The 26,569-nt window shown below is 37.2% G+C and overlaps 1 protein-coding gene across 3 annotated transcripts in view; it reads left to right on the top strand.

The window, feature by feature from the left end:
- LOC136858638 (myrosinase 1) overlaps window positions 1-26,569 on the top strand; it is a 100,408-nt gene that overhangs the window by 35,057 nt on the left and 38,782 nt on the right. For all 3 annotated transcript variants that reach the window (XM_067138342.2, XM_067138343.2, XM_067138341.2), the window contains 3 exons: window positions 16,025-16,158; window positions 16,240-16,374; window positions 23,822-23,944. In XM_067138342.2, the coding sequence (XP_066994443.2) occupies window positions 16,025-16,158; window positions 16,240-16,374; window positions 23,822-23,944 (392 nt within the window). The remainder of the gene's footprint in view (window positions 1-16,024; window positions 16,159-16,239; window positions 16,375-23,821; window positions 23,945-26,569) is intronic.

Raw genomic sequence — 26,569 nt, forward strand, 5'->3', positions numbered from 1 at the left:
ATCCGGGAGATAGTAGGTTCGAATCCCACTATCGGCAGCCCTGAAGATGGTTTTCCGTGGTTTCCAATTTTCACACCAGGAAAATGCTGGGGCTGTACCTTAATTAAGGCCACGGCCGCTTCCTTCCAACTCCTAGGCCTTTCCTATCCCACCGTCGCCATAAGACCTATCTGTGTCGGTGCGACGTAAAGCCCCTAGCAAAAAAAAACATACACTTCAAAGCCAGTGATGTCTTGTGGGAAGTAACTGCTACTGATTCAAAGACAGGAAAAACTTTAACTGCTCCACTTCCAAGTCCACGACTGTCAGAGAATGCAGTCCCCTGTATCTTTCCCAACTGTCCATCATATTTATCTTCACATTTTACCAGTTCAAGAGAAGAACCGGACAAAAAGAGAAGTAGAATAGAGAGGGAATCAATAAACAGAGCATTGAAGATAGTATCAACGGTCATGCCTCATACACAGACAGAATTTCACTCCACAATCTAACACAACTGAAAAGTAAAATAAACATGTTGATGTTACCTGATGGTTGGTGTACTGTTGGATATGCAAGTAATTTTTCTGTACATGGATACACTAAAGCAACCACATTGCATAGCATATATAATAACTGAAGAAGACATGACCTCAAAAGTGTATTCTAAAGGGGTTTGATTGCAGTGTAAATTTTCTAAAGTAGACAAAATTACCAACACAAATGAAGTACATTCTTTAGTTACAAAATTCCATAGCTACATTACAGGGAATGAGTGTAACAGTGTGTAGAAAGATACAACAAATAAGTTAATTCTAGGCCTAGTGGGTGAATTGATCACTGAGGAAGATGACCCCACGTTTAATTTAATAAAATCACAGTTAAAACTTTCCTTAGTTCCTAAACACAAAAGGGAGTATGATAATGATTTTCTTGTTATTTGTTCAATCTTCCAACTGATTTCTCCTCATGCTTACAAATTTATGAGACATGGAAGTGATTTAATTTTGCCACATGTTAATACTTTGAAAAGAGTATGTTCCAGTCTGAATGGTAGCCCAATATTAGAACAGAACCCTACATATTTTCTGGAATATATAAAACAGAAAGTTCAAAGTTTTCAACAGAATGACAAATTTGTAACATTGATGGTAGATGAAATTCACATTAAACCATACATGGACTTCAAGGGAGGGAACATTGTAGGCTCATGTGCTAACACTACCAATGTTGCTACATCAGCACATGTATTTATGATCCAGAGCATTTTATCATCAAAGAAGGAAGTAGTTCATATTCTCCCTGTGTCCAAGTTAACAGGTGATGATTTACACAGTATCATGTCAAAGGTTATTGTTGGTTTGGAATCTATGGGATTTAATGTTCTGGCTGTTGTGACTGATAATAATGCTCTCAACACCAAAGCAGTGTCAAAATTTTCAAATCCACCTCAACTTAAAACTGAGTATTGTAATCCTGGAAATCCTAACAAGTCTCTTTTTTTATCTCATTGACACTGTGCATTTATTTAAATGCATCAAAATAATTGGCTCAACCAGAAAACTAATGGTTTGGAATTTGTGTATCCTGACTTTGATGATTTTTCTAAAGTTAAAGTTGCATCTTTCAAAGCTATAAAGGACTTGGGAATGACCTTGTAAAGCATGGGTATGGTTTGACTCTCAAAGCTCTATGGCCTTCAAGTTTTGAAAGACAAAATGTGAAATATGTGTGTCAGTTGTTTAATGACCATATAGTAAATGCTTTACTAGTTGTAGGAGAAAGGCACAATTTAACATCATATGAGGGCACAGCTGAATTTGTAAAAGTAATCACTACCTGGTGGCATATTGTTAATGTAAAGACCCCTTTCAAAGGTGTAAGACTTAATGATAAATTTCAACAGCCTCTCACCAACAAACCTGGTGATGAACGGAAGGGTTTTTAATGAAGTTTGTTCAGTGGTTAGATCACTGGGATAATTTAGGTCTGAAATGTGGCAAATTGTCTAGTCAAACACATAGGGCTCTTACTCAAACAACTCGCTGCCTTATACAGCTAACAGAGTTTTGTTCTGAAGTACTGAAATGGTCATATTTTCTTCCTGGAAAGTTTCAGACAGATGCATTAGAGGCACGATTTGGTGAATACAGGAAACTTGCAGGTGGCCAATACCATGTTTCTGTTAGACAGGTGTTTGAAATTGAGAAAAAAATAAGAATCTTGAATTCAATTGAACTGCCCATTTCTAATGGTAGGAAAATTATTGTAAATGATCTTGTTGATGAAGATATACTGTTAGATCATGATTATTGTGCAGTTTCCTCATTTCAAACATTTACAAGCGAGCTCAATGTAACAGACTCAGATCTTGACAGCACATCTGGTGTTGCAAGTGTTTTAACATACATAGCAGGTTATCGTTGTCATTCTCTTCTCAAGAAATTAAATTGTAATTACTGTGCAGATTTCTTAGTTTTGAAAGATGTTACTGTTAGAAATAGTCATCATAATGTTATTGACAGCCTCAATAGGGGCAATTTGAAATATCCTGCAGAAACAGCTGTACACTTAGTTATATACAAATATGTCATCATAAAAAAGATGTTGAGGCCAGAAAGTGAGAGAAAATTCCTTAGCTTAAATAACCATAAGAAGTATGTAAGTGATGTGACCCTGCAAATTGTTCTCTCAGCTGATGAATGTATAGACGACAGGAATGAATGTAGGGAGCACACTTCAGAATATTTGTATTACAACATTATTTGGAAGTGTGCAACTATTCTAATAAATAACTACTGTAGGGACAAAACTAATGAATCCATAAAACATTGTACAAATTCAAGAAAGTCTCTAATTTTCTCAAAATAGGTGTGTACAGTACTCATGTAATAGGCAAAAGTATCGAAGTCATTTTGCATTACTAACATGCTTGATATATGATGATGTATATCTTATTAACTTTAATGCCAATATGTTATAATTTGGACCTAGGCCTACCTACAGACCAGGTGAATGTTATGCTCCTCTTCCTTAATATTATTAACTCGGTGTCTTTCTAAATTTTCCCAAAATGGAAGTTTGTAAATAAATGTGAAGTTAGTGTATCATATTTTTGTAGTACAGTCTACATGTTAGGCCTAAACTAATTTTATGCGTTCTGTTTTTATTTTAAAATCATTTACTGTCTATTCAGTGCCTATTTCAATTGAAATATGTTTGTGAATTTCAGTTCTGTGTCAGCCTGGAGTAAGTTAACGTTGTAAATGCTGTCGTGATTTAAAACAGTGTGTTGTTTATCTTTAATGACAGAGTCTCTAAGATACGGTAATAACGGCAATATAATTCAATGTCCTCTAAAATTTAAACTTTATTTGTTGGTAAATAAGTTATTCCACAAGCTAAAATTATTAAAATCATGTTTGTGTGTGACCATGTTTTGCGTTTCTTTGGATTGCGATCGCCTCCGTAGCGTGACGTCACAGCGCTGTTGTGAGGCCTTATTATCAAGGAGGTGTTGGCCAAGACCATCAGCTAATCGATTAGGGCGGCTAAACCAAGGCCAGGACGAATAGAAATGAATAGTGTGACGACTCCCTCTGAACTTAGCCTACAAGGAATACAAAGCCTGCCCAATAACCACTCATAGCTGTCCGCCCTATGGATGCTATATTTGCCGCTAGAGGCGCTGCAATTCAACCTCACATGAACACCTCGGTTGGCGGTATTTCTACACGTTGTATGCTTACTGGTGACGTCTACTACGAAAGTTGAATGTTAATACTGGTAGAAATATTGAAACTCAACAATGATTTTATTTTGTCCGAATCCTTGGCTGAATCGTCAGTGTTGAGGCCTTCGATTCAGAAGTCCCCGGATTTGATTGCCGGCCGCATTGGTGATTATAATCACGTCTACTTAATTCTTCTGGCTCTGGGACTGTGTTTGTGCTTGTTCCAACACTTTTCCTTTCATATTCAGACAACACACTACACTTCCAACCACCACAGCAACTTGATATAGTGATTACTAGACCTGGGATTTTTAGGTGCTAAAATGTTATTTTAGCTGCCTAAAACAGACTCTCAAATAGGCTCTACAATATTTTTAGGCAGCTGCAGTTTTACTTATCTTAATATGCATTATTGAAAATACCATGTTGATTTTGCTAAATTTATTATAGTTCGTTAGGGGGAATATAAAACAAGTTTCACTCACCTCTTTGCTGCAAACGTCACAGAATATAATTTTACCATCAGATGTGAAATGGGTAAACTCTTGTAAATTGAGGATGATTTGGAACCTGGCACTTTCGGCTTAACTCACACACTGACAAAACGGGAAAACGGTATTTTTAAAATACGTCAATTATATTACACTGGTGTACTGCTGCGTACCGTTTTGTAAGCAAGGCTCTAGAAATAAAGTTCCTGGAAGTAGTTTCCATGAATTTCCTTGCCAAGAGTCAACTAGGGAGTTATGGATTAAAGCAAGAAGCAGACAAGGTATGGTACAGTAAATACGCAGACAATGTGACGGCAAAAATTAAATTACTTATTATTATTGCTCCTGTTCTGATGATAATAATTTCCTTATTCTGTTGTGTAGGTGGTACCAAAGATAAGTTATGGAACCCTAGTGACCGGTCCGTTTTGTCGAAGACCACATGCCATGCCAAGAGTGTGTTGATAAAATTAGCACAGTAGTATCCAGAGTCCATCTCAACTAACGTCATTAATAAAAATCAAAGACAGAGGTGGTCTCACGTCTCAGGTATCCAAAGCCAAGTTTTGTTTCACTGCTGATGAAACTGGGGCAAGTAAGGGACGAAATGTTATCGGTAATACTGTGCAGTCCAAAAATAGCACAAACATTAACCGAAATACTGTTGCCACGTGTTGCTAAAAATCCTGTTCTGCAGTGTGGGAAAAGTGATTATCCTGAGGAACTAAGCGGAATAATACTGCAGAAGTTTCTGCGGCCCTCTGTCACTAACTACGCTAATGGCATGACAGATGAGTATCGCCGAGAATAATTCTCGAGAAGAAAAACAATTTATGAGAAGAAAATATCAAGAAAAATGGTTAAAGTCGTTCCTTTTCACTGAAAATCTACGGTGCGGTAGTAAAAATATCTAGTGCATACCTTATATCCTTTTAAATGCCAGACATAAATTTCGACAGTTATGTGTGTTATCTGAAATGAAAATCCACAGCTGAATTGAACTCCTAGGAGTAAAAGGTGAATATTTATTATTTTCTACTTCATTCTGCTCAGTAAGGTATATTATATACAGGAAGTATAGTGTAGAGGTAAATTTGTGCTGGTTTTAACCCCCGTTAGCAATGCTATTGAGTGCTGATGTGAGGTGGTATACTAGCGCTGCAGTGATCAAGACGCGCACTGCCAGGCGGACACTGTTTCTGAAGAGAACACTGCGAGTGAACAGGCTTTGTATTACTTGTAGGCCGTTGCCTACGAGATATTCAAGGCCGGGAAGTGGGCCGATAAAAATGCGGGTCGCAAGTAGTTCTACGAACGTCCGCTAGAGGTCTCGACATCGTGCTATGCTGCTCGCGCGAAATACATTGAATTAATAGTACATGTTGGTTTTAAAAGACATAAAAATTAAAAATAATGAAGTTAGGACCACCTAAATGTGATTTAGAGTGGTTAGATTTAAAGTCAAGCACATTTAAATGATATTTGGAATTATTTTAGGCGAAGTCAAGTGCAATAAATAATAAAAATAATACATTAAAATGACTTACCATGATCACTGCTCGTATCACATTTTTAAGATCTTTCAACTTAATGGCTTTGTCCTGTAGTTTTTTTTCAAGTAATGAGAATCTCTAATTTTATGAGCTTTATTGTCGAGTATTGGTTTTAAAAGTTTTGTAATGAGAGTTACAGTCAGTGCTCTCTGATCACACTCGTCACATTTGAATGCCTCAGTGAATTTTGAAACAACAAAAACGTAAAGTTTTAAAAATTAAATTCGTATTGCCCAGATAACGTAAGGAGTAGCTTGTAAAATTCAACATATTTTGTAGAAAGTAAACAAATTTTTGAGGGGTAGCATAATGCTCCACGATCTTTCGTCCTAATGAGGCACATCAGTGGACTGTCAGTAGTGGCCTAAGATATCTGTCCCAAGCATGATTCACAAATGGAATTTTCTTCCGCAACTCGAACAAGATAGCTACCTATCATAGCCAAGGAAGAAAACTCCAGAGTGACAGGTCTCTCTGAAAAGGCATGGTGTCATTCTTAATATCAATAGCGTCTAAGATAATATAAAACTTGCAGATATTTTAGGCCTATTAAAAATAGTACATCCGAAAGAAAATACAATAATCGCGAATTGATTAGTTAGCTTACCCTCGAGCGTCTTATCAAGTAATTCCAAAACTATTGCTGGTCAAGATTACGATTATAGTGTACTCTGTGCTCGATAGACATTTCATATGTGATAAGGGATCCTAACGTTTCTTCCACGCATGTCAAATTCATGGCTTCGTGATGGAGCCTTTCTTTAATGAGGGATGTTAGGCCTATTCCAGTTTCTCCATTCGAAAAGCCAACATAATTCTTAAGTGTCTTTTGATGCGGAAGTCGGAGGCAGTGAAGTATTTTAATAAAGCTGTAGCCCATAAACTGAAGTCTCAATATTTAAAATGTAAATTGCAGACTCTGGATGACGTCCCAAGTGACCAAAGGGAACCTAATCTGCCCCCTCCCCCCTTTCTTTATGACGAATTAGACTTACAGTACGATATACCATATTTTATAGTGTATATGAAATTTACTTGGAGTTCATTTGAACACTAACAATAAGTGAAATCTCTACGTGAACGTATTAAAAACACTTTTCTCCATATGTATATACACGACAGCACATGCAAACTATAGCACGATGTCGAGACATATGGCGGCGGTACAGCGAACCTGGTTGGGGACGGTTTTTATACTCATAACTAGCGCACACTTCCCGGCCTTGTATATCTCGTAGGCAACGTTGTAGGCTAAGCTCTGAATCATATGTTAACAGACACGGTGTACATGTTCTCCGCCACCTGCAGCGCTGCTGTCGATAAAAGGGCCAAGTACGCGCTCTTTTCGTCGGCTTACTGTGGAAGTGTGCAAACAGTTTGTGGTCTTTTTCAGTAGTTTTATACAGTCTCCAGTTGTATAAGTGCAAAATAGCTGGCATTAACTTTTCATGAACTGAAAAGTGAAAAAGATTATGCATTTGAGAAGTAGGACGTATACTTTGATATATGCTTCAATTTACTACCGCATGTGAATATGCCTACAACTTGCAATGTCCCGGGTTGTAATTCGGGTTACAATAAACATTCGAATGATAAGCGTCATTTTGTTTCACCCCCAAAAGATCCCACTCTGTTCTCAAAGTGGTCGAAGGCTATCCCACGTAAACATCTGCCTTAAAGTGATAGTACCCTTAACATAATTTTTCAGTCAGATTAGAGCCATAGCAAAAGCTGGTTGTCAAAGAGAATGCCAAAATCACAAGTACAGCTCAGGAAAAAAATTACAGCACGCTTACCTTTGATCAGCCACATTATTTTTATGTTATTTTATTTTTTTATGTATTTTTTTAATAGTTGCTTTACGTCGCACCGACACAGATAGGTATTATAGCAACGATAGGATAGGAAAGGCCTAGGAGTTGGAAGGAAGCGGCCGTGGCCTTAATTAAGGTACAGCCCCAGAATTTGCCTGGTGTGAAAATGGGAAACCACGGAAAACCATCTTCAGGGCTGCCGACAGTGGGATTCGAACCCACTATCTCTCAGATGCAAGCTCACAGCCGCGTGCCCCTAACCGCACGGCCAACTAGCTCGGTCCACCATTATCAAGTAGGGAAGATGAACAAATAGCTCCTTTCACCAGTTCAAAAATTAATGTCATTCATCAGTTCTGTGGGTATATTGTTAAACATGCAAGCGAAGTGATAGGCTGTACAGCATGTATTGGTTCTATGCAAAACAATACAGAGGGCCTAACAAGTCTAGAAGAATATTTTAACGCATCCAACTATCTTATTTATCCATCGAGTAAATTATTATTGATGTTTTCTCATGTAGAGGTAGTTGTTGTGAGAAATATTAGTGTACAAGAAGCATATGGGGTGAAGTATATCACAAATTCCTGGATAGTTTACCTTCAGTTACTGTTTCTTATACACTTGGGTGCTGTAGTGAACATGCTCAGGACTTGGTACCAAAATTAATTTTTCATTACATACGATGCCGATTTTATTTCCGAACAAAAGAAGTACGGAAAGAAATGCAAGCTTGTACGACCGCAAAACATACCCGGAAAATGTCCAAGATGTCCAGTTAACTGATTGATGGGGTGGAGTGCTGAGCATGTTAATATATAATTTAACTTAAGTAGTTATGTAGGAATTACATATGTATGACATACCGGTACGTAACATCATGTGGGTGCCTGCAGAGTTTTAATGTGTTTATATTCCGCAGCATGTACACGAACAGTCGAACATGTGTTTTTTAAAGGTTACAGCTGATAATTGCAACTGAGTTTGATTTTGTAGTGAATTAATGAAATAGCTCTATACACACACATACCCGTTTGACATATTCGTTAAGACACTGACGAACCAATTTCAGAAGTAATGTCATTAAATCATTACTAAATGTAAAATATTTCCTGCGAATTTGTCACATATTACTTTCAAAACAAGGAACACTATAATCGTAATTTGCACGAAACACAGATCGCACATAAACACAGTCATCGGTCAGTAAATAGAATGCACATTCCTGAAACATAACAATAATAAACAGACGGTTTTAAATAATTTATTTAAACGATAAATTTCGAATTAAGTCACATCAGATCTCATTTAAAAACACATGTTCAGGGACAGCTGATCCCTGTTTACCTACACCAGCGCCGCGTAGTGTAGGAACATATCAAACAGCAGAAGTCGTCACACTATGTACTTCTATTCGTCCTGACCAAGGCCGACTCAAATTCTCAGACCAAGACCAACTACAATATCTCAGACCTTAACCGACCTATCGAAACTGTCCATAATGGCGGCAGCTGGATTGCTAGCATGCGTTTGTTTTGATTTGTGTAAGCCGTGTTGTTACCAAATATTTTCGGAAATTTGAATATTATTAATCGTACATTATATTTATATATATTTATAGTCTTAAGAAGGTTATAGATCCTCTTTCAGTGCCGTAAGAAGCTGTTTGTTCTCAAAGAACTTATTTATTCCAACAATATCGGTGGGTATTAGGTTAATGTTGATTCTTGTGTTCTTCTCTGAAAGTTTTTCTAGTTACCTATGCAATGTGTTTATAGTTTAATGTTCTGTGTGCCTGGATGTAAGTAAGAGCTTCAGTGTTCCCGTTTCCAAAAGACCTAGTATTAAGGCAAAATTGGGTTAAGAGCATTCATAAGGAAAACTACAAACCGAATCATAGGACTAATAATGTTGTGTGCATTAATTATTTTATCATTTTGAAATCAAATGTATTGTTAGGGAAGACATTATATACCTATAGAAGGTGGTGCTCTAATTCGAGTGCCACGCAAACTTCCGAAGTTTAAACTAATGATGCCTATCCTAGCATTTGTCTTATCAGCCAACGTACCTTACTACAAAGAACATTAAATCAGTCCCAGAAATCATGACTAAAATTTATGATTTAGAGACTAAATTAATCTTAAACGGTGGCGCAAGAATGATGTAATTAATTTTCAACGTTTTACAATGAACATGCGTAAACTAAACCTAACCCCATTTCCCGTGGAGTGAACATGAGGATTATGTTTTTTATATATAAAATACAATTATGCCATCAATTCTGGTAAGTTTTAAGCTGACGAGTGCTTTAGATGGTCAAGTGTATCATACAAATATCGCTTGTATCTACTCAACAATACAGGTGGATTTTGGAGGGTTGAAATTTTGTTGGAGAAATTATTTTGCGTGTTTTACATAATGGGCTGTGGTTAATCGTGGTGTTAGATAGTATTTCATGTAAGGTTAATAATGTGCTTTGTTGACATCCATATATCGTATTTGCTGACCGGAGATTCATATGTGAAATATTTTTATACTCTGTCTGTTTCAACCTGACGTTGATACAATAATTCTCCCTTCGTCATTTTCCCCACTGAAATTTCATTTAGACTTACAATACGCTATAACGCTACTTTTAGTGTTTAATTATTCATATTTTGAGTTAGTGAGTTGCATTTCATGACGTTTGACTTGTGATATTTTCTTTAGGTGACTCGGAATAAACATGCATAACCTTTCCCTCAACCTCTCATATCGCACACCGATGTCCGCCATGTTTCTTTTTTCTGGATTGCGGTCTGATGTAATTGTAGTTGGTCTTGCTCAGACCTTAATGCTAATCTCGATCGTTCAAAGATGGCGAATCGAGTAGCCGGAATTGTTGGAAATGTGGGTTTGTTTTGGTTTGTTGTTATCGTATGTAGTCGGTGTAATTTTAAGTAAGTTGACGATAAATGTTGCTTTCTTTGTAGAATATATGTGTGCGAGTGTATTTATATGAGTCAGCGGATACATGGGATCTGTAATTATACGCAGTAATGTGAGAATGTGATTGTTTTGAACGTGTTTTTACCCATTAAAGAACATGAGTGCACTAGGTGGACCAGGTTTTAGTCTAACTCTCATACAACTATTCTTAAGTTTCCTACGGGATAGAACATTAGAAGAGAAATCGATTAGGTATATACATCGTGATTATTTTGAAGTCCATGGCAAAACCGTAGCGTGCATACATCATTTTGAGAATAAGTCTGAGGTTAGAGAAGCCAGTACTCTACTTCCAAACTTCGCGATCCTCGAAAAATATTTAGATAGAATATAATTGATATTGCGTTATTCCGTCAGTATCCGTGTGCTTCAAGGTGTCTAGTGATTTAGATGCAAGTGTATTTTACAATAATCTGTTCTTTGCCTGCGGAAATGTTTGGCTGGATCTTGGAGTATAACAAAACTTATAAGTGTGACAGATGGAGCAATCTGTATACTGTTACACAAAAGACATAGTGACTTAGAGAGATTAGCTAGGTTTGTAACGTAGGGTTTTACACAACCAACACCTTCCGATTCATGCTGTAGCTATCTGTTATCAAGCAGACTGCGCCGAACTGAAGCTTGTCCATGTGGTTAAATATCAATGTTTAGTCAATAGAGTTTTTGCACTCATGTTATTTAATGGGTAAAAATATATTATACCTTTAGTGTCTGAACGTTTCATTACTAAGGTTACTATCATTGTGTGAAGTGCTGTTATGCCATATGTCAACATTATATTAACATTACCAGTGCCGTTCATTGGGCTAACATAATCATTTCGGGTGTACTTGATCTGAGTGACTCAGACGGTTAAGGCGCTGGCCTTCTGATCCCAAGTTGGTAGATTCGATCCTGGCTCAGTCCGGTGGTATTTGAAGGTGCTTAAATACGTCAGCCTCATGTCGGTAGATTTACTGGCACGTAAAGGAACTACAGCAGGACTAAATTTCGGCATTTCGACGTTTCCGAAAACCGTGAAAAATGTAGTTAGTGGGACGTAAAGCCAATAACATTATTATTTCGGGTGTACTTCCCATTCATTGGGTGGTGAATTTAAGAAAGTGTCCACCACTTCAAAACTAAGGCAACAAGTTATGTTTTATAGTTCTCATGAGAGCGAATAAATCGAAGAATTTCGCACCTTAATTTATTTTGAAACATTCAAAATGATGTTAGAAATATAATTTAAAAAGTTTTATCATGTATTTTCATCTATCCAGCGAAGTGAAATCTAAGAGAAAACGTAACTTGAAGAATTGAAATGTCTAAATAATCAGCTTGTTGGTCTATTTTCTAGTAGAATATATGTGATTCTAGTTTATTATATGCGGTGCTTACTTGTTGGCGAAGCGTTTTCATACGTGTAAAAGTGATTTTCCCAACGATGTTACATTTATCATATTAAATTACCGCCGTGTATATAATATGCACGTGATATTTTCGTTTTAGCCAATACCAGCAATCCGGCCACTTCGGCCGCCATACTTTTTATATACACTCTAGAAAATGGAAATTGCAACACCATGAAGGCATTGGTCGTTTGTGTTGATTTTCAAGATATGGAACGATGCTGTATAGGTATGTAAACGATCAAAGTTTCAGACCCATGGGATTGTTGCTACAGGTCTCCCCACGTGATTGGTCGCGGAGGAATCAACTCCAGTATACGGACTCTGGTGTAGCGTAGTTGACTTGCAGTCTGTGCAGTGAAGTGTTCCCCGTCAAACATGTCTCGACGACAGAGAAGAGCACGCTATCAACAACTGTCGCCGTTTGAGAGGGCTCGGATAATTGGGCTGTGTGAGGCTGGATTATCGCTAAGGACTGTCGCTGCACGTGTTGGCCGACAGGCATCTGCGGTACAACGTGTATGGCAGCAGTGGCCAAATGAAGGTACCCACACTCGTACACCTGGCACAGGCCCAGCGCGACAGACAACTGTGAGAGAGGATCGCCGCATCATTCGAATGGCCCAGATGGAACCCCATGCAACAGCAGAGCAAATTCGAGCAGCTGTGGCACCCCACGTTACACAACAAACAGTTGGTAATCGCCTGCGTGCAGCTGGCTTACGAGCTCGTATCCCTGCAGAAGGTGTTCCATTGATCCCACAACAGCGACAGGTAAGGCTGGCCTGGTGTCGAGAAAGATCGACATGGGTCGACGAATGGCATAGGGTCGTCTTTAGTGATGAATCGCGCTTCTGTCTTGCCCGCAGTGATCGCCGGAATCATGTGCGCCGACGTACCGGGGAGAGGGGCCGCCCAGATCTTATTGTCGAGAGGCACACTGAGGATTGGAATCGGTCTTGGCTAAACAAATGTTATGACAAGACCGACTCCAATCCTCAGACCGTAATATTAAAAAGGACATGGTGGCCGAAGTAGCCGGATTGCTGGTATTAGCTAACACGAAATTATCACGTAAGCTACATATTCTATAAACGGCGGTAATTTAACATGATAAATGTAACATCATAGGGAAAATGACTTTTATACGTATGAAAACACTTCGCCAACAAGTAAGCGCCGCATATAATCAACTAGAATCACATATATTCTACTAGAAAAGAGACCAACGAGCTGATTATTTAGAAATTTCAATTCATGAAATAACGTTTTCTCTTAGATTCCACTTCGCTGGATAGATGAAAATACATGATAAATCTGTTAAAATGAAGTTCTAACATCATTTTGAATGTTTCAAAATAAATTAAAGTGCGAAATTCCTCGATTTATTCGTTCTCATGGGAACTAAGAAACATAATTTGTTGCCTTATTTTTTTAGTGGTGGACAATTTCTTAAATTCAGCACCCGATGAATGGGAAGTACACCCGAAATAATAATGTTATTGGCTTTACGTCCCACTAACTACATTTTTTACGGTTTTCGGAGACGTCGAAGTGCCGGAATTTAGTCCTGCAGTAGTTCCTTTACGTGCCATTAAATCTATCGACACGAGGCTGACGTATTTGAGCACCTTCAAATACCACCGGACCAAGCCAGGATCGAATCTGCCAACTTGGGATCAGAAGGCCAGCGCCTTAACCGTCTGAGTCATTCAGATCAAGTACACCCGAAATGATTATGTTAACCCAATGAACGGCTCTGATATTGTTAACATAATGTTGACATATGGCATAACAGCACTTCACACAATGATAGTGACCTTAGTAATGAAACGTTCAGACACTAAAGATATAGCCTAATAGGTTTTTACGCTTTAAATAACATGAGTGCCAAAAATCTATTGACTAAATATTGATATTTAACCACATGGACGAGCTTCAGTTCGGACGCAGTGTGCTTGATGACAGATAACCACAGCATGTATCGGAATGTATTGGTAGTGCAAAACCCTACGTTACAAATCCAGATTGTTCCGTATTGAATAGAGAAATATACAATATTAAATAGAAGGAAGGATCTACCTTTCCAATACTCTGTTATTAAGTTGAACCAAATAGAAGTTACAACCTGTTCATTTTGGACCGGTTTCAACACATTTGAAGTGTCATTATCAGTCAATTAGCAAGGCAGAGCAAAAATTAAATCATAAAATTCTAAAAACACATAACACAATGATCACAGTCAAAAAGAGTGCGTAGAATAATTATCACTGTTTCGTGTCGAAGCAATTCCAGTTGATGTTCCTAACACAATGATCACAGTCAAAAGCGTAAAAAGAACAACACTATTTCGTGCCGAAACAATTCCAGTTGAAGTTCATAAGCAGGTCTTGTATAATCTTGTTGTGCTGCATTTACATATGAAGACGTATGAAGACGTTGTATTAAAGGTCAATAACGAGTTAAAGGACTAGTTCTAAGATGAAATCTTGAAGGATAACTCGTTATGAAATTGGACTTGTGATATGCAAGTTATGTATAGTTGTTGCTAGGCAAGGTCTTGTAGGCATTTGTTGTTTCGGCCGAAGAGTGGAAAGCGATTTAATTGAAGTCTAAGGAATACAGTGTAGGACTTAATGTCAGCAATTCAAAGCGGATATATAAATCTTAAAAATAAATTTGAATCATTAAAAAAGAATGAAACCAAATAAAAATATTTTAAAAACAGGAAGAAAATTTTAAATAATTACAGTGTGAGCCTCAACTCGAACAGCTTGCCGTGGTATTTATAAATGTATGGGAGACGATAAATAGAGAAAAGGTTGGGGAATAATGAGCGCTTATTAGAGGAAAAACTGGTCGTAAGTTAAAAATTATATAATTTGAACACGCTAATGCAATAAAGTACAACAGATTTTTGGCCGTGGGGCAACATATACATGACACAAAACATATTTTCACTACAATAGACCAGGATATAGAAATTTTCAGCACTCTAAATAAAGGTCCTCTCCTAGACATCACTGAACACTGTTTTATACACTCTGACCAGTTTTTCAATCCAAACCTTAACCTGAATGATATTTTTGAAAAGCCTAACGCCCTTTTCGATTTTCTCATCTCCATTTTAACTAATCTCAACTCAACAAGTAAGCGATCAATATTTCACAATTTACACAATACCTTCTCATGCTACTTGCCCCTTCCACAACGCCCCCATGATCCTCCTTAGATATCCCGCCCCCTTTCCCTCTAATAAGCGCTCATTATTCCCCACCCTTTTCTCTATTTATCGTCTCCCATACATTTATCAATACCACGGCAAGCTGTTCAAGTTGATCCTCACATTGTAATTATTTAAAACTTTCTTCCTATTTTTTAAATATTTTATTTGGTTTTATTCTTTTTTAACGATTCAAATTTCTTTTCAAGATTCATTATCCGCCTTGAATTGTTGACATTAAGTCCTACACTGTATTTCTTAGACTTCAATTAAATCGCTTTCCACTCTTCGACCGGAAAAACAAATGCCTACAAGACCTTGCCTAGCAAAACCTATACGTAACTGGATATCACAAGTTCAATTTCATAACGAGTTATCCTTCAAGTTTTCATCTTAGAACAAATCCTTTAACTCGTTATTGACCTTCAATACAACGTCTTCATACGTCTTCATATGTAAATGCAGCCCAACAAGATTATACAAGACCTGCTTATGAACTTCAACTGGAATTGTTTCGACACGAAATAGTGTTGATTATTCTATGTACTCTTTTTTTAGACTGTGATCATTGTGTTATGCGTTTTTAGAGCTTTATGATTTAATTTTTGCTCTGCCTTGCTAATTGGCTGACGATGACACTTCAAATGTGTTGAAACCGGTCCAAATGAACAGGTTGTAACTTCTATTTGGTTCAACTTAATAACAAAGTATTGAAAAGGTTGATCCTTCCTTCTATTTAATATTGTATAAGGCGGATATGTCAGAAGCTGCACCATGGCGTCCCGTTGGCATCTTTGTGCGATACCTCCCTTAGAAGGCTAAAGAGAAGAAACATCTCTATTGCAGGCAAGGGCGAGAGTATATGGGATCACATGCTGCACGAACATCCGGAATACTCAGCGGACCGCCAGAATGGAGACGTGGCAGATGACTCATATCATCTCTACAAAGAGGATATAAGGATCCTAAAAGAAATGGGGGTGAGTAATTTTCTTCTCTAATTTATTAATAATGTATTATGTTGTTCCGAAACTTACTTCCGAACTTCGATATCATTTCAGATGAATCATTACCGCTTCTCCATTGCATGGACTCGTATAATGCCAACAGGGGAGGCAAATAACATTAATCAAGCAGGAATAGACTACTACAATAACCTGATTAACGAGCTGCTGGATAACGGGATACTGCCAGTGGTGAGTGGGTTTTTCATATACTACTAATGTTCAATTGGAGCCGATCAATTGCCTCGCCTGGTCAAAATATGGCGTAAAATGCCTCCCGCTTGCATGAGCTACGGTGCGTAAATTGAACCACATTTTCATTCCCATTTCCAGATTCCGGCTTTCGAGCGAAATTCGCACAAATTACTGCTATTGTCAAAATGTGATCAGCTTCAGTTAGAAGAACTTCGTCATAAAACTTAAAATGTGTCTGCAGTCATTAAATACTGGATTTTAAACAGACAATGATTTAAAAAAACAGCCTTGAGAATTCAAGTCGAGTAACCTGTTATTGCCAAAGTACAGTTATTTTATCTTATTATACTAATTATTTTTCCAGGCTTCTTAGCGAGAGACTGGTGTCGTGCTGTGCTTGTTTAGAACGTCACTGAAATGATATGTTTGGAAGGCTGGCGGTGAAAAATCTGCATTGAAATGATTCGTATTTGAGGGTGGTGCGTCTAATGGATGATGATTGTACCGACCACGTGACAGGAGGCAATCCGGCGGCTACTGATGACATAGTCTGTGAATTCCCTTATTCCTTCGTCATTCGGTTGTAAAGCTATTGTATCTACAAGGCATTATCACAGTAGGCAATGGTATGATGATAAACGGGGTGAAAAGTCAGGTTGTGAGTTTCACAAATAGGAAAAGTCCTCTCAATGTTATTTACTGTGTTGATGGGGTGAAAGTTCCTTTTGGGGATCATTGTCAGTACCTAGGTGTTAATATAAGAAAAGATCTTCATTGGGGTAATCACATAAATGTGATTGTAAATAAAGGGTACAGATCTCTGCACATGGTTATGAGGGTATTTAGGGGTTGTAGTAAGGATGTAAAGGAGAGGGCATGTAAGTCTCTGGTAAGACCCCAACTAGAGTATGGTTCCAGTGTATGGGACCCTCACCAGGATTACTTGTTTCAAGAACTGGAAAAAATCCAAAGAAATGAAGCTCGATTTGTTCTGGGTGATTTCCGACAAAAGAGTAGTGTTACAAAATTGTTGCAAAGTTTTGGCTGGGAAGACTTGGGAGAAAGGAGACGAGCTGCTCGACTAAGTGGTATGTTCCGAGCTGTTAGAGGAGAGATGGCGTGGAATGACATTATTTCAGCATTGTTTCAAAAGGGACGGAAGCCATGGAGAAGATGGTGGTAGAAGGGACGGTTCCAGAAGGGAGACCTCAAAGGGTGAGCACCCACGCGATGGATTGATCGGGATAAGGGCACTTATTGGAAAGTCTTCATTCGGAGTTTCGCAGCTAGAAAAAGATCGATTCAGCATGATGAAAACTCTGTAAATACTCCTGACTTATCACCACAACCTGTCAAGTGTAAAATCAAAAGATTATAGAGGTACACTAGTAGTTACCAGCGGCTTTGCTCGCATGGAATTGGCAATTTGATAAAAGTAATCGTTCTTCAGTACTGTACTAAAACATTATCTAAATACACCTAAAGTATAAAAACTCACCGAAAAACTGAGTTTCATTTACCCCAGAAAATCCTTATAAACAACGTTTGTGGTACTAGCTTTTGGGGCTAAAATGACCATGTGATATAGAACTGTAGATGTAAGAAACAGTCTTCTCTCAAGTCGAAAACAAAAAAAAAATACATGTTTCTTTATTTTAAATTTCGAATACCTATTTACACGTCTGTAACATCTTCAGTTTTTTAGATATGAGTATTCACATAAAAAAATTATTCAACTCTTTTTCCATCTTTCTTTTCATCCCCGTTAAGTGCCTTTTCCGAAAAAAAAACAAAAATGTTCGGTTTTCCAAAAACATAAAATACGTTTTTAAGTAGATTCCGAATACCAGTTTTCACGTCTGTCACATACTAGGTTTCTTTAGAGATAAGTATCCTCATACAAATAATCCAACTAATTTTTCAGTTCTTTCACACCCCTTAAGTGGACTTTCCGAAAACAAAAGAAGGCGTGTTTTCTATTTTTAAAGAAGTTTCCAAATACCAATTTTCACGTCTGTAACATCTCTTTTTTTTAGGTAGGCCTATAAGTATCCTCATACAAATAATTCTACTAACTTCTCAATTCATTCACCCCCTCCCAAGTGGATTTTCCGAAAACAAAATAAATACGTGTTTCATTACTTTGAAAGAAGATTCCAAATACAAATTTTCATGTCTTTAACATCTTCAGTTTTTATATATAAGTATCCTAATAAAAAAGAATTCAACTCTTTTCCACCCCAGTCTCCACCCCCCCCCCCCCCTGTTAAATTGATTTCCCCAACAAAACGTGAAACGTGTTTCTTTATTTTCATGTCTGTGATCTTCCCTTTTTGAGATTTAAGTATCCCCATAAAAATAATTCAATATTTTCACTCCTTTCACCCTCTCCTTCAAGTGAATTTTCCGAAAACAAAAAATACATGTTTCTTTATCTATAAAGGAGCTTACAAATACCAATTATCACGACCGCAACATCTTCAGGTTCAGAAATATATGTATAGTAGTAGGACAAGGGCGGTTCTACCCCCGGGCCAATCAGAGGCCGCGGAGCGGGTCACGTGACTGCTGACTCAGCAGCGCGGAAAATTTGAATTCGGCGCGCGCGGAATTTGAATTTATAAACAAAGGCAAGTGCTCTTTTTGTAAACAAAGACACGTGTTTCTTGACAGCTGTCAAGCTGACATCTTGAGCATCGCTAAGCTCAGTGCTGCAATCTTGACGGCACAAAACCTCATGGCTACTACCTTAGGCACGTGGTGGTGGGCAATTTGAAATTCCACGTGCTTTCTTTGACAGCTGTTAAGGTGATAGCTGCCATCTTTAAACAACAGACAATCGCAAACTTTAGTGCTGACATCTTGACGGAGCTAAATCCTCATGGCTATCACCTTATGCACGTGTAGCGGGAAATTTGAAATTCCACGTGCTTTTTTGACAGCTGTCAGCTGCCATCATTAAAAAACAGGCTATCGATAACTTCAGTGCTGGCATCTTGACGGGGCTAAATCTTCATAGCTGCTACCTTATGCATGTAGTAGCGTGCAATTTGAAATTCCTCGTGCTTTTTTGCCAGGTATCAGCTGCCATCATTAAACAATAGACTATCGCTAACTTCAGTGCTGGCATCTTGACGGGGCTAAATTCTTATAGCCGCTACCTTATGCACATGGGCGCGCGAAATTTTAATTTCTACGTGATTTTTTTACAGCTGTCAAGATAACAGCCACTATCTTTAACTACGTGCACTTGTTTTTGAACATGGCTTACTTGAGTGCTGCTAACTTGATGGAAGTAAACTTTATCGCGCTGAATTTAAATAAATCTTAACGGGACTTAGCTACGCTGCGCACAACCAAGCTGTTCTTGTCAACATACCACCATCTTATAGCAAGGTGCCCTTCTCAACATACTTACCATCTTATAGCGCGCTGCTCTTCTCAACATACTATTATCTTAGAGAACCTAGTTTTTTAGGTGTACTTAAACCAAGCTGCTGTTTTCAACACTCTAAGACTCTGTTTTTGTTCACATACTTACTATTTTGAACGAAGCTGCTGTTGCTGTTACCTACAACAGGCGTTGAGAACATGTTTACTGCTTAGCAGGGGATACTTTTGTCCTAAGAAGATGGATTCGAACAGAGAGAAAAAATATCGTGTACTGCAATGATAACAAGACTAGAATTAAACACTATCGTAGATCAACAGGTGTCCAGAACACTGTTTGTTGTGTTCAGAGCATGTCAACTGCTTAGCAAAGGATACCTTTGTCCTAGGAAGATAGATTCGAAGAAAGAGAGAAAAAATTACCTTCTCAACATACTTACCATCTTATACCGAGCTACACTTCTCAACATACCATTCTCTTAGAGAACCTAGTTTTTCAGCATACTTAAACCAAGCTAGTGTTTTTAACATAGATTTAAAGCAAGCTGCTCTTCTGAACACACTGAGCCCTTTTATTGACATACTTAGCTTCTTAAAAGAAGCTGCTGTTTTGACACGTTAGAGAACATAGACTGGTGTTTTTAACATAGATTTAAAGCAAGATGCTCTTCTGAACACTCTAAGACCTTTCTTTTGTTGACAACTTACAATCTTAAACGAAGCTGCTGGTTTTGACATCCTCCTCCTCGAGTGATGTGCAAACGTAGAATTTAAGCATATGATCCTAACCTTATCCTGCAAACAAAAGGAGAGAGCGGTGGGAGGAGGATGAGGAGGAGAAGGTAATATACATGTGGACAAAGGAATACATAATCTAAAATAAAAGAATATGCCAATTCTACATTATTTATTAACATTGCATCTTGTATGTACAAGTTTGTTCTGCATCTTGAATGATAATGTAATTTGCTGTACTACAGCATTAGTAATTCTCCCTTCTTATATGTGCAAGTTAATCATTCTCTGCATCTTGAATGATAATCTAATTTTGCACACATAGCGGTGTACCACTCTCTTCTTAAATGATAATGTAATTTGCCCTTCTTACAGATCATGTATGTACAGCAATGTTAATTATGCATCTTGTACGTGTTGCTGTACCCCCATGGAACATTTTTAAGGGAATCACTATCCCATACACGTTTGTCATCGAAAAGAAGCAATGAAAAATTATTTTTCTCGATCGTATATACATGATGTTTGCGTGATTGAATCCTTTTTTGCGTACAGAGAGCGGCATTTCTAGATGTTAGTACATCGCGATAGTGTTGAACATGTAAACGGCTAACGACGCTTGGACGTACACCTTTTGATTTTTTAACAAATTGTGAATTTTGAGTGTCACAGGCATATATTTTTGGTGCTAAACCAATAAACTCAGTCGTGATATTCATGCTACATTCATCTTATAAGCCCTATGACTTCTTATTTTGTGGCCGAATGTTAAATGGATTACTAGGTGAAAAGGATGAAGTGTCAAAGTATTGAGAATGGTTTCGCATCACATCTCCATTTGCAAGTGTATCAAGTGAAGAGCTGATAAATTTATAGGAATCTAGAAAGAGAATGCTAATATCGCCTACACGATAACTGAATGAAATAAAGCGTTCGTGATTTTGCGCAATCACGACGAACTTTGTACAATTTAATTGTACAAAGTCACGAACAATTAAGTGGCTGTCATAGCCTGACAAGTTACGGAAAAAGCAAGGAATAAATTTAGGCACACGATATGAAAGATTGCGCGAATCGCGGTAAAGCGGCAGTGATATCTAACCTTGATCTGTGGGAAAATAATTGGCTGTTTACAGATGTGACATTGCGGTTTCATCGTGCAAAATCATCTCATCCAATGTCATTTGAATTGGCACTGGTGGCGAAATAAGAGTATGAACGCGTTGTGCTAACTCTTGTAATTCTTTTAACAGCCATACAGTACAGTTTTCTCCTCGATACACCTTAAAAAAGGATAGAGATGCATCGTAGGAACAAACTACTTTGTAAGCTACTGAAAACGGAGTGTAGGGTTCACTCAAGTCTGGTTGGCAATGATGAAAAGGTACAGTAAAACATTCAAAATCTGCACAAACAATAAAAGGAACAGGTTTCTGACGATAATATTTCTCAAAATTCATTTCTGCATTTTCTCTGGTTGGCAGAATAAGTTTTACGGCTGGATGTGTTACACAATCATTTATGTGTGTAGTTAACAGGTTTTCTGTAGAAAAGTACTGTAAACATCTGTCACATATATACTTTTTTCGTGTGATGAAAGCTGAGATCTTAACAAGCGCGAAAGATTAGTTATAAGGCAGTAGTGGCTTGTGTTTTCATTGCAAACATACAAAAGATGAAAATGGTGTTGTTTTAGAGAATAAGCTGTGTAAAGTGGTCCTACAATACTGTCTCCGTCGACACGTATACAGAAAAGGAAATATTGGGGTTGTTTTTCCCAAACGTAGAAATGTTTGTTAAATCCATAGGAAAAGAAATACCTTCAAAATTTAATGACTGATGCAACTGAATAAACATATCCTTATACTGAAAAGTTCTTGATGGATTATGTGTTGTTCCTGGTTTTAACGCCATTGCGATACACCATAAGAAGCAATTGTCATCGTTATTCTCAATATTCATCACTGCTCTCTTATTTACAATAGCTTGAGGAAGTTTAATGTATTGCCTACCTGAATTCAAGTGATCGAATTTATCGAATTTACACACATTAATTTGAAGATGCGAAATACTCTCGAGTGCTTTATTGCTCACACCCTCTTCAAACTGATATTTAGCGAGCAATTCGTCGACAATGTGTTTGCGAAACCATTCCGAAATATTGTCCGAGCGTAAGAGTTTCGTCATTTTAGAAGAAGTGTAAAATCTTTCGTGAATTTCCTGATTATCTTTGAAGAGAATGAAGGAACAAGCAAGACTGGCGTATAGTTTAAGCGCCGTATGCATAGTCATCAAAGAAGTGACTTTTTCTTCGAAAATATTATAGCAAGAGAGTAAGAAAGAATTTGGATCTAAAACATTAAACGAATTTCGTATAATACCGCTTAGTATACGCGATGAAAATATGTATGCATAGTTTCGTTCACGTGTAATTCTGGCAACAAACGTTAGGAAGATATCAAAGAACATAGACGAAGTTTATCACAAGAAGAGAAAGGTTGATAAGAAACGTCTTGTGACACACAAGACTTGCTCAGTTGGTTTTGGTCGGAAGTGTATGGGTGAAGAATAGTAGGGGGAGACTAATACTTCAATATGACTAACAAATTACAGTAGATGTATTCTACTATATTTCTGTAGAAGTTTTGAAAGTGGCATAATAGAGAGTAGCATGAAGGGTTTCCATAAATCAGTCTATTCCAATGTTGCAGTACAATAGATCCTGCCTTTTCCAATACATTATACCCAATTGTTTCATTTTGCTCCGCTGTTTAAGTTAGTAATGGTGATATTTCGTTAGTTTGTCACAATTCTTCAGGCTCTAATTTCGCTCACTTCACTAGTCCAGCTTTAATGCACTTGAAAGTACAGTACAGTATTTAGTTAAATAACTCATGGTGAGGAGAAGAGGGACTGAGCTCAATCTTTATTAATTCGTCCACCTAATGGTATGTAGCACCTTTATCTGGCTGGTTTATTTTTCGAGATGTTTATGTTGAACATACCCCATTTTATGCAACACTCAACTTTCCTAAATGTTCCTCTCCGTGGATACCAATTTTAAAGACATAGCCAAACCAAATATTCAAAAATACACACACATCACTTGGATCACGAATTATAAACAATCCGTTATAACAGAAAACACTAATTGTTTGAAAGTTCCATAAAGTTTTAGTATAAGCCATTGCCTCGTTTCACGTCTTTGTCCTAGCGCTTGCATTTATCCCCTGTCCACAGTATGAATATGATATGGTTTACATTCAAAACGTGTACCAAAAAGAAAGTTTTATATTGTTAATGTTGTCTTTATTCACAGGTCACTATGTATCACTGGGATCTCCCTCAGTGGCTTCAGGACCTAGGAGGGTGGACCAACCCCATCATTGCTGACTACTTCGAGGACTACGCTAGAGTCTTGTACGAGAACTTTGGTGATCGGGTGAGTTAATCTGTTTAGCTGTAGACTGAGAAGGAATCGTGTCATACATCTGGTTATCAGGGAATTAAAATGCTCAGAAGATAGTCCCTTGAGGACTAACGTATTTTTTAAACGTCACAGTCATACCAGTTTACTCTGTCCAACAGATTTCATCACATCAAATGTTGAATATACTTAGTATTTTTCCGTTAGTGACTTTTTACAGAAATTGTTATAAACAAACCATGAAATAGGACGTTTATTTCTTTACGTCTGTAAATAAAATTGTATACATGGTGTATCATAATTAACAGTGCAAATTGAAACAGCTGTAATTACAAAAACGTCTTAGTAAACATGCGTCCGCAGACGAGCCGTTTGCGAGATAATTTAGAACTTGTGTTACCAGCCACCTTTGACTTCATTGTGTGGAAACGTCATCCTAGTTAGGAAAAGACACTCATACGACATGAAGAAAAGTTATTAGATACTAGGATGACGTTTACACACAATCAAGTCAGTGGTGGCTGGTGAGCACAAATTCTAAACTATCTCGCAAAAGTCCCGTTTGCGGACCCTTGTTTACGAAGTCTTGTTTGGTTCTAGAATCGTGTACTTACAGTTGTTTCATTTTTCGCTATTAATTATGGTACACCCTGTTTAGATTTCAATAATAACTGTCCTACAAATTAAATTTTTTATTAATATGTTCTGCAGAGGTGTTTCTTAACTTTGTCCAACTTCCCCACATTAAAAAGTATTTTTGTAATCAGTACGGATTCTTCTTAAAAGCGAGATACAGACTGAATTTTCAGAACTTTTGGGGCCTTCCTTTAATTGAATGGCAGAGACTGTTCAGGTTTCGAAACTCACGCCTGAACTTTACGCAACCCTACACGCAGAAAATTTTCAAACATCAGTGACAAGAACAAACTTGAATACAGTTCACAGGAATGTATCATCCATGTTTCTTACTCCTGTGACTGAGCAAGAGATAGATAAGGTAATAAAACAGATGGGTAAAAAGAAGTCTTCTGGATTAGATGGTTATTCAAACTACCTTATTAAATACTGTTACCAATACATAATCAAGCCTCTCTGTTACTTGATAAATTTGTCACTAACCACTGGTAAATTTCCAGACAAATTCAAGGTAACCAAAGTTGTTCCGATACATAAAAAGGGTAGTGAAGAAGATGCTGGTAACTATAGGCCTGTCTGCCTCCCCTCTGTATTCTCCAAAATACTGGAAAGAATTATGTACGATAGACTGTTATCATTCTTAGAGAAGCATAATATATTAGCTGGTTGCCAGAATGGCTTTCGTAAAAATAGATCAACTACCACAGCATTCATTAACTTTATTGAACGGATATATGACACACTAGATGGGAAGGGTGCATGTTTAGGTATTTTCTTGGACTTAACAAAAGCTTTTGATATAATTGACCACAGCTTGCTTTTAGAAAAGTTATACATGTATGGAGTTCGGGGAATGGCTTATGACTGGTTCAAATCATTTTTAGGGGATAGAAGAAAGATTGTTGAAATATAATATACCGGTACTGATTTGAGCAAAAATGTAATTAAGAATGTGTATTCCTGTGCCAGAAACGTAGATCATGGTGTTCCACAGGGGTCAGTTTTAGGACCATTATTATTTTTAGTATTTATTAATGATATCGTCCAAATTGTTGATGATATTCAAGGAGTGCAATTAACTTTGTTTGCAGATGATATTACTGTTTTTGTAGCTGATGAAAGTTCTGAAGGGTTAGAATTGAAGGCAGGCAATATAGTGAGTAATATCCTGAGCTGGCTTGAAGATAATAAATTAATTTTAAGTAAACAGAAAACTTCTGTGATTAGATTTCACCATAAGATTAATTTCAATATGGAAGTTAGTCCAATATCATTTGGAGAGACCATAATTGAGTACTCATCATCAACAAAGTTTCTTGGCTTGTGGATGGATGAATCATTAACTTGGGATAAACATACAGAGTTTATAGGGAAAAAGCTTAGTTGAATTTATTTCATGATAATATCTTTGAAAAATAGTTTTAATTTAAAGGCTTGCCAAATTATGTATTTTGCATATGTCCATCCCATACTAACCTATGGAATCATTTACTGGGGGAATTCACGATATAGCGAAGTCATCTTTAAGTTACAAAAGAAAATAATTAGAGGAATGGCCGGTGTCGGCAGGAGGACAAGCTGCAAGAAATACTTTAAACTTTATTTTATTTTACCATTGCCTAGCCTTTATATCTTCCATACACTTGTATATATGAAGGAGAATGTAAACAGCTACACCATAAACTCTGATGTACATAGGTATAATACTAGAAATAAACACAGTCTGCACATAGAACCACACAAAACTAAGCTATATGAATCAAGTTTGAGTTATGCAGGAGTACATTTATTTAATAAATTACCAGACTACATTAAGCAGATAAAACCATGTTCAAAATTTAAGAAAGAATTATTCAAATTTGTTTCTAACCATTGTTTTTATTCTATTGAAGAATACTTAGCTCTTGAAAATTAACTTATGTATCACTTTTTTTTTTAATCTGTGCCTCTTTACCACATTGTATATTTCTCTTTATTTATCATGGCATGTATATTACTGTTTTA

This window comes from Anabrus simplex, chromosome 1 (genome assembly GCF_040414725.1).
Source record: "Anabrus simplex isolate iqAnaSimp1 chromosome 1, ASM4041472v1, whole genome shotgun sequence".
NCBI classification, from domain to species: domain Eukaryota; kingdom Metazoa; phylum Arthropoda; class Insecta; order Orthoptera; family Tettigoniidae; genus Anabrus; species Anabrus simplex.